Source organism: Rhinopithecus bieti, unplaced genomic scaffold (assembly GCF_001698545.2).
Source record: "Rhinopithecus bieti isolate Rb0 unplaced genomic scaffold, ASM169854v2 scaffold_15850, whole genome shotgun sequence".
Lineage (NCBI taxonomy): Eukaryota > Metazoa > Chordata > Mammalia > Primates > Cercopithecidae > Rhinopithecus > Rhinopithecus bieti.
Window position 1 is genome coordinate 3,947,897 of NW_016809273.1, and position 9,974 is coordinate 3,957,870.

At 37.3% G+C, this 9,974-nt stretch overlaps 1 protein-coding gene across 2 annotated transcripts in view; it reads right to left on the reverse strand.

Annotated features, from left to right (window-relative positions):
- The window catches only part of GABRG2 (gamma-aminobutyric acid type A receptor subunit gamma2), a 96,595-nt gene that overhangs the window by 8,920 nt on the left and 77,701 nt on the right, over positions 1–9,974 (reverse strand). For both annotated transcript variants that reach the window (XM_017889036.1, XM_017889035.1), the window contains exon 7: positions 4,649–4,801. In XM_017889036.1, the coding sequence (XP_017744525.1) occupies positions 4,649–4,801 (153 nt within the window). The remainder of the gene's footprint in view (positions 1–4,648; positions 4,802–9,974) is intronic.

The following is a 9,974-nucleotide window of genomic DNA, read 5'->3' on the forward strand; positions in this document are numbered from 1 at the left end:
AAGGAAGGAGAAAGAAAGAAAGAAAGAAAGAAAGAAAGAAAGAAAGAAAGAAAGAAAGAAAGAAAGAAAGAAAGAAAGAAAAGAAAGAAAGGAGAAAGATGAAAAGAAAGAAAAGAAAGAAAGAAAGAAGGAAAAAAGAAAGAAAGAAAGAAAGAAAGAAAAAGAAAAGAAAGAAAAGAAAGAAAGAAAGAAAGAAGGAAAGAGAAAGAAAGAAGAAAGTAAGAGGTAGAGAGACTTGGAGGGCAAGAGAAGAGGAAGATACTGAGAAAACACCAGTGTCATACAGGAAAAGAGGTAAAGCTTTTACTCTCTAGTAAGTAGGTAACTGGTAGAATATGCTTAGAAGAAAACTGAGAAAAGCAAAAACATTCTTGAGGAAAGGATAAGTAAGAGGAAATAAAATTGCTGTTATCTTCCTAGTTGTTCAAGTCTTTGAGCCATTTTTGAAGGGTTTAGCTACATTTCCAAGAACCATGTGGTTCTCTTAGGTCATTTAAGTGTAACTTAATATGAAAGTTTACTAAATACATACTGTGTTATGAAATTCCAGAGAGTGGAAAGACTAGTGTTGGTTGAAATAACGATAGAGGAAGGGTAGCCTTTAATAGAGGAAAGAGGTGATCAAGTGAACTACGTTTATAAATACCATCAGCTCTTTTCTATACTATTACTGATTATGTAATAACCACTCTCCCTTTCTAGTCTGTATACTCTACAACAACAGAATCTGTCTTAATGCAGTGGAGTATCATGCTGGGACTCAATAAATGTTTGTTCAATGAATGTGTGAAACAATGAATCAATGCGTAGTATACACATGAAAGATCAAAGATGCTCAATCTACATTTGATAATAGGAATCCATAATTATGACTTTTGGGAGATATTTTTGATTGCAAAGAACAGTAGTTAAGATTTAATGATCTTTTCCTTTGGCCAGGTACTGTGTCAAGCACTTTCTCTCTATTATCTCACAAGATCCTCATAATGATTCTATAATGTAAGTATTATTATTATTATTATTACAGGTAACAAACACTGAGCATTGGAAGAACAAAAATTTGTTCAAGATAGAAAGTGGTAGAGATGAGATACAAACCTAGGCAGCCCGACTTCAAATGCTGTGCTCTGAACCAAGTATTTTAGCTCCATAAATACATGAAAAATATGTGGAATGAAATGCCAGACAGATGGGACCTATTGTAGATTCCTGACTAGGGAGGTAATATGGTCTGGCATCTTCCATGTTGTCATGGTAGAACCTTAGGGAGGTTTGAGATCCTCATCTACAAACTGGAAGTGGTGGTGATAATGATGGGGAACCTTATAAGTCTCTTGTGAGGATTATATTTAAAAATGTGTGTAAAGTACCAATACCTAGTAAAATCCCAATAAATATTAGGTATTGATAGTATTTATTTTAGAAAAGAAAGTTCTATTTCTTAAACTAAAAAACATTTAATTAGGTTGGCTGTGCATTAATGCATGTAAATTCCTCGTTGTACCTAATCACAACTGATATTTTTGCGGAGGACTGAAAAACTATATTGGCACTGTGGCCTTCATTTTACAATCAGGCCCGAGGCCATACTTGACCCTTGACAAGTGAAAATGTCAGTATTTATGGTAGGTACTATAGATGAGTTAATTTTTTTTTAATGTGGCATGTGATAATTTGGAAGAAACAAATTCTGACATGCAAGTTAAATATTGATCCAGCAAATTGGGAAAATGTTATTTAGGCTACATAGACATTCATCACAGCCATGTAGAAGTAGACTCTTGAACAAATTCCTTAGGATATTTTCAGGGCTCTGCCTGGAGCCACAGGAAAGAGACTACGGTGACATCAATAGTGAGAGGCAGAGCAGGGATGGTTTATATTGGCTCCTCAACCAACAATAAGACAGCTTCCATTTTGATAAGTAAATAAGTTAGACTTCTCTTACCTGGGGTAGATGAAATATATCCACAGCTTTTACCAGTTCCTCCCAGTCTTGCCATGAAGTAAGCTCTTCAGGGATGTTACCTCACCTCAAATCAGTTGGGTGAAAAATACCAAATGGTATTTTCATTTCATTGATTGTCACTACACCAGAAATACACCTCACCAACTACCACCTGGGAACCAAACTACATTCACTTTTATATGCTCCAAGATGATGGCTACCCATGTTCTAGGACTCTGTGCTCAGAAAACAGCCACTATCTCTGAGTCACGTGGATAAATTTATCTTGCTCATCAAACAACATGGCCTAACTGTTCTGTGGCAAGAAGCTTAAGGTCTGCATGTGCTTAAGGTCATCTCATTTAACTCTGGATTGTAAACATTGGAAAAAGTAATGGGACTCAATGAAATCTAGAGCAGGGTTGTAAAATGTGACTGCACATTTGAATCACCTGGGGATGTTTTGTTTGCTTGGTTTTCAATCCTAACACCTAAGTCATGTTCTAAACACATTAGATAAACATTTCTTGGGATTGAACTAAGCCATCTGCACTTCAAAAAGTCCTCTAGTGACTTAAATGTGCAATTAAATTTAAGGAGCACTGATCTAGAAAAGTGAGACAGCAAAGTTAAAATAGAGAAACTGGCTCAGCTCTGCTTCTCATCTGTACCTACAATTGGCCTTCAACAAGGCCTCCTACCCAGAGCAAACCTATGTCCCATCAGCTGAGGTGCAGATCTACTGTTTCCTTATGTTGTGACTTTGTGTATGTCATCAAACCTTGCAACAACTCTGCTTACTTAGCTCAGCTCTAAAAATTGTGATAATAATGATCATTACAGCAACTTGTACATGCAGGTGTTGTGAAGAATAGAAAAGACATAGAGACAATATTGAGCATTCCTGACTTACAAATTATAAACAAATAGAAGCACTTGTCTGCTGTTTGCTCAAGGGCCTCTCACTCATTCCAAAACTCACTCACTTTGATCCTTTCTTCCACCATAACCCTTTGCCAGTGAATACTCATTTACTGAGTGGGTTAAATGAGATACCCAAAGAGTCATGAGAGAGATTTTGGCCAGCAAGAATCCAGGGTTCAAGAGGAGAGACTGATTGGAAATCTCATCCTTAAAATGTTTTTGGGAAGTGGGTGGATTGGAATACGTCAATGTATTTGCTCCATCCATTCATAAGTGTATACATTAATTGAACAATTATTTGAGGTACCAGTCATGTTTCAGGCACTGTACTAGAGATGTACAAGACTGACATTCTGACAAGAGACATAGAAGCATGTAATGCAGTATATATCCATTCACAGTGACGAGTAAGAGTCCTAAAGTAATAGGCTCAACATATTTGGGGTTTGTTTCAGCATGTAGCATTAGACAAGATATTTTAATTTTTGAGAAGTACTTGTAACATAAAGTACCACATATAACAGGAAAAATCAAAATAACTTTCTTTTGAAACAGATGGGAAACTAAATTAGGTTTGGAAGAGGACAGATATGCAAATGATGTCTTTTTTCCCCCACTAATCACTTCTGCCCTCAGCTTAATAACTTAGTACAGACCATTTTGTCAGAAAATGATTATAGTAGCCAACATTTCTGAGGCTTTACTTTGTTATGTGCAATTTGCATCAAATACTTTATTTAACCCTAGTAGAACCCAATAAGTTAGGTGCAGGAAATTATACATGTTTTATATATGAGGAAACTGTGAATTAGAGATTAAATGACATTCTAATGTTATACTAAATGTGGGATGTCAAACCCATATTTGTGGGACTTCAAAACCCAATTTCCTAGGTATTACACCCTACTGGCTCTTTAGACAGTCAGCAAGAGATGTGGTTCTAGGTTTTACAGAGCTGATGAAAGGGTGTTGAATTTTATTCACCTCTCACAAGCTTTAGTTTTAGTTCAGGTTTTAAAAAGTTTCACGTGTTGGGCTTTATTTTAGTCTGTGTGAGCCTTCTTCCCCATGTGAAGAAAAAGATGTGAAAATTCAAGACAAAATCGCCATATATATTAGATTGAGCAAATTGCAAATAATCTTAAGAGTCGCTTTCCCCCCAAAAATTTCACAGGTAAATATGTTTTCTCAAAAGTATTTTTTTCATGGCTCTTCTGTAAAGAGCCAATTACTTCAAATGTTATCCCAATAATTACTCATGCGGCAAATAGCCAAAAGTCAATGGCATGCTGATAAATGTGTAACAATTAACTCTAGAAAATAGAAGACCTTGATTTTTATTGTTTCCATGTTCTTAATATGTCCTCCTTGGCTGATTTCACATTATCAGTGTGACATCATCGAATACCAAGTTGGGAAGAGAGAAACACAATCAGCTTTCACGAGCTGGTGCAAGCAGCTTCAGCATATGACCCAGAGACCTAAACAAACCCATCTGTTAATATTAAAACAGTTTTTAAAAAGTAGTTAACTAAAATTTCTTAAGAAAAGTTACTCAAGAAAACCTATCCAGGTAACTAAGGAGAACCAAACTGCAGAAGTAGAAAACCTTAAACACTATTTTAAAAAACACCAATTCTCTTGAACATGAAACTAATGGTATTTCTATGCAATTGCAGGCTAAATTTAAAGCAGATCAACATAGAAATGGAAGTAAAAATTACTTGTATTTGCCACTTGTCTTGAGAAACTGCAACCTAAACAAAGGTGTCTCACCTAAAGATGTTCTGGCTGGAACAGCATCCTTATTGATCCAGAAAGACACCCAGGATAGGACGACAATGAGTGTGCAGGGGATATAGGTCTGGATGGTAAAGTATCCCATTCTTCTGCTCAGATCAAAGTAGACAGACATAACCACATAATCTCCTGGAACAGAACAAAGATAGCACCATACAACCCTTTATCAATCACTGGAAAGCATTTTAAAATAACCATATATTCAATGGTCATGCACACACATTTAAATTAAGCGTTTTCTACAAGTGGTGTGTTGAAAACTATTTTTGCCCACTTGGATTAAAAAACAAAAATGAAACACATCCTGAACTGAATCCTGACTCTTTTAGAAGCAATTTGTCTACTAGATGGAAGGAAATATTTTTAGCATACTGATATATTTTCTTCTTTCTGTGCTTTCTGACGTCCTCTCTTCCTACTTCACAAACATTATAAAAATGTTTGTTTGGTGAGGAGGGCAGGGAACAGTATTTCTACATTGTGCATATCTTGTCTGCAATTCATTCTAGGTTTTGTAACAATTTCCTCTTATTTCTTAGGACAAAATCTTTATCTATAAAAACCAGACAGGAATATCGTGGTGCTTGACACTAATAAATGAACATTTTACTCAGAATTTATAGCTAAATTCCCATGATGAGACATTTTTCACATGTTAATTGAATCATATGGTTTTCCTTCATAGCAGTTACTTTAAATTTTAAATCTTCATTCATTTGTGCAGTGATTTTTGCAGTATCTTTCCCCCTACTGGACTTTAACTGCATGAGTCCACAAACAGTGCCCATGTAAGCCCACCATTGCAAATGCTAGTACTTAGCATTCTGCATGACTCCAAACAGGCATTCAGTAACATTTGTCACGTAATTGTGCAAATGAATTCATGCCTTTATAAATTCTACAGATAAAATTCTCTAAAAATCAAGAAGATACATTATGGAACATTTGAATTAAAAAGCAAAATTTGGCCTGGCACAGTGGCTCACGCCTGTAATCCCAGCATTTTGGGAAGCTGAGGTGGGCGGATCACAAGGTCAGGAGATTGAGACAATCCTGGCTAAAAAGGTGAAACTCCATCTCTACTAAAAATACAAAAATTAGCCAGATGTGGTGGTGGGTGCCTGTAGTCCCAGCTACTCGGGAGGCTGAGGCAGGAGAATGGCGTGAACCCAGGAGGTGGTGATTGCAGTGAGCTGAGACTGTGCCACTGCACTCCAGCCTGGGCAACAGAGCAAGACTCCTCCCCACCCCCCCCAAAAAAAAAAAGCAAAATTTATGTAAATAATCCAGAGAATGTATTTAGAAAAACTCCTAAAAGAATAAAGGAATAACCATGTAGCCGTGCATGAGAACAACTTATTGTGACACAGTTTGAAGTCTCTGACTTTTTAAAGTCATGATGCCTAAATTGCTGTTAAAATTCCACGTCGTTCATTTTGAATTATCCCAAGTAAAATTTTAAAGCATTTTAATTTTTAAAATCAGAGAATATACTACAGAAACACATCCCAGTTACTACACCTTTTTAAAATACTCTTAGAGAATATCAGTTTCAAATATTGTATCTGCACTCACAATGTGGGATGAATAAATGAGATAGCTTTTCAAATGTTGCTTCTTTTTTCTTTGCTAAATTATATTTTGCTCTAAAATGCATAGATAATTAAATTCAAATCATATCTTTCAGCTTGATTAGTTGGCTTTGTGCCTACGTTTCCTTACTTACATGCCTGATTTAATCTGATTTGAAAATAAGATGCCCTAGAAGCCTCATGCAGAGAAGATTGACTTAGAGGGGTGAGTTATTACTACTCAGTCTAGTTTTTCTTTCCCACTCTCAAGCTTTACCCCATACCCTGCAAAGCTGCTGAAATAGAAAGACCTTTACTGGATGCTCTTTGAGGGAGTAGACTGTCGCCTAACGTTGCATTGCTTCCTAAGTGGGGTTTTGAATGCCTCTTAACACTGCCTTTTGGTAGACTGGCATACAGTTACTTGTTTAAGTCAGACCTGGTTGATGTAGTGATCATGAGCTAGCACTGATCAGGGAATTCGGCTTCCAATGGGACGCCAGTTTCCTCCCAGAGATCAATAAGTAGCAATTATTTAGCAACTGTGCCTAAAGACTCGAAGGTAGAAATTTTTTATCAGTGATAATAGATTTTAGCTAATTCCCACAGCATATGCTTCTCTATGTTAATTTATTGAACATAAGCTATTTAAAGCCATAGACTTTCATAAATTAGTTTGGTCTCTGCTTTTGTCCTAATTTAGAATATAATAGACACAGGCTATGATTGAAGAGTAAAAGATTTAATTTGAGATGACCTCTATTAACATCCATCTTTTCCTTCTCATTTCTTTGATCAGAATACTAAAGGCAAATACATCCTCTCTTATTCCAGATAGGAAAAGCGAAGTAATAAAAGAAGGTTTCCCATTTAAATAATAATATTCAGGGGTACCTTTTCTCCTATTTTCCCAGTCCTTGAGCTTTCCACATATTTTAAATGTGTTTAAATAAAAAATTATGAATTATAATGTTTTAAATAAAACTAGACAATTGTAGTAACTTCTTTTCACCCTATCATGTAAGTGAATGAGGATCTGTACTTTGGTATTAATGATCTGGCATATTTAAAGGTGAACTTTAATTTTGTCCAAAGTTAACAAGATAATTACCTCAATTCAATTCTCCACTTCCCTTTAGGTCAGAGTCTAAACTTCCATGGTCCACTTATCTATCAATTTCTATTATAAGGTAATGGCTTCTGAGCATCTCTCACCTTTGCCAGCAAGTCTGAAGCTTTTCTACCAGTGGATTATGGATTCAAACTTGGGAACAAGCCATTTAAAAGCCAGGCAGCTTCATGGTGACAGCCTGATGCCTGTCATATCTCCAAGGCCACATCGTTTTCTGTATGCCTAAAACCTCTTGGGCTAAAGAGCCTATAAAATCAAATCCCCTTAAAGTACCGCATCAGTGATTCCCCAAGCCCGAAAGGTTTAAATGCCAAGCAAGTCAAAGGTGGTTATTTCTGCCACTTCAGATTTATTCCTCCTATTGATTTATCCTAACATATGACATTAAAGTTATAGTATTTTATGTATTAGTTTCATTCCTGCTTTGGTCTTAGTTTAGAGTTTATGGATGAAGACTATGATTGAAGAGCCGAGACATATAATTTCAAACAACACTCATTAATGTTTATCTTTTTTTTGTGTGGAATTCTTATGTCTAGTTTTAGGAAGAGAGTATCAATGCAGGGTTTTTTTTTTTTTAAGTTGTAGTGGTAAATAACCATACGATAGTTTTAAAATTTAATATTTAGTGGAGTGTTTAGGTTCTTATTTTCTACATGAAACTATCTTATCTTAAAAACTTGAAGATTCCATGGTAAAGAAGTCTTTGCCTCTATTGAACCCCTGACATAATAGAAAATAATTTTCAAGTTGCCAGTCATGAAAGCCTACTATATGTAGACACTGGGCTGAATGGTTTGCATATATTATCTGTAAATATCCTAAATGCGTTGTCAGGATGGTAAAAAAACGAAGTATGAAATGTATCTTCACTTTATTCGTCTCTCGTCATTCTTACTCAACTAAAACACAGTTGAATAAAGTATATCTTATTCTACTAGGTTAACTTTGAGGGCATAAATAGTGTTGTACTCTTCTTTACATTCCTTTCTCTAGCTCCTTTTTCAAGCCCACAGATATGTTTAATCACTGCTATGCATAGAGCAGTGTATTAGGTAATGTGGAGATTAGGACATAGGGGGCCTCATAACTGATTCTAAATTAAGTGTGTTAAAAGGACATAAGATTATTCTTTTTCTACAACCCAGATAGAGAGATGTTCTGGGACAATGCATTCGATCTAGCTTTAGCATCCCTCATTGAACACCTGAATTGGGGGCATAAATCCGTGAGGCTGATTTTGACCAAAGGCATGCAGGAGAGCTGATTGAATTTTCATTTGGGAAAATTGTTTTCTGAAATTAGATCTGTACCTCACTCTAACACACAAAATAAATTTAAGATGGAACAAATATCTAAATTTATGAGCGATATAAATACTACAGAATGAAAACTATAGAATATCTATATAATCTTAGTGTGAAAAAAGCTTTGTCAAGTATAACATAAAACTTAAAAGGCATAAAGGAAAAAAGTTATGAGTTTACTGTGTAAAATGTAAGACTTCTGTGTTATCAAGACTGCTATCTGGGCACGGTGGCTCATACCTGTAATCCCCTCACTTGGGGAGCACAAGGCACATGGATTGCTTGAGTCCAGGAGTTCAATACCAGCCTGGGCAACATAGTGAAAACCCATCACTACAAAAAAAAAAAAAATACCAAAAATTAGCCAGGCGTGGTGACATGCACCTGTAGTCCCAGCTACTCCAGGGACCGAGGTAGGAGGATCCCTTGAGCCTGGGAGGTGGAGGTTGCAGGTTGCAGTGGGTGGAAGGACATCCTTCTACCACACCTCAGATTCCTGCACTCCAGTGTGGGTGACAGAGTGAGACTTTGTTAAAAAAAAAAAAAAAAAAAAAGAAAAGAAAAGAAAGAAAGAAGAAAAGAAAAGAAAAAGAATGACTGCGATAACCAGTTTTAAAAGGCAAAACATCAGAGGGGGCGGAGCAAGATGGCCAAATAGGAACAGCTCCAGTCTCCAACTCCCAGCGTGAGGGACACAGAAGACCTGTGATTTCTGCATTTTCAACTGAGGTACTGGGGTCATCTCACTAGGGAGTGCCGGACAATCGGTGCTGGTCAGCTGCTGCAGCCCGACCAGCGAGAGCTGAAGGAGGGCGAGGCATCGCCTCACCTGGGAAGCACAAGGGGAAGGGAATCCCTTTTCCTAGCCAGGGGAACTGAGACACACAACACCTGGAAAATCGGGTAACTCCCACCCCAGTACTGCACTTTAAGCAAATAGGCACACCAGGAGATTATATCCCACACCTGGCCGGGAGGGTCCCACACCCACGGAGCCTCCCTCATTGCTAACCAAGTAGTCTGCGGGGATCTAACCGCAAGGCAGCAGCGAGGCTGGGGGAGGGGCGCCCGCCATTGCTGAGGCTTAAGTAGGTAAACAAAACTGCTGGGAAGCTCGAACTGGGTGGAGCTCACAGCAGCTCAAGGAAGCCTGCCTGTCTCTGTAGACTCCACCTCTGGGGACAGGGCACAGCTAAACAACAACAACAAAAACAACAAAAGCAGCAGAAACCTCTGCAGACGCAAACGACTCTGTCTGACAGCTTTGAAGAGAGCAGTGGATCTCCCAACAC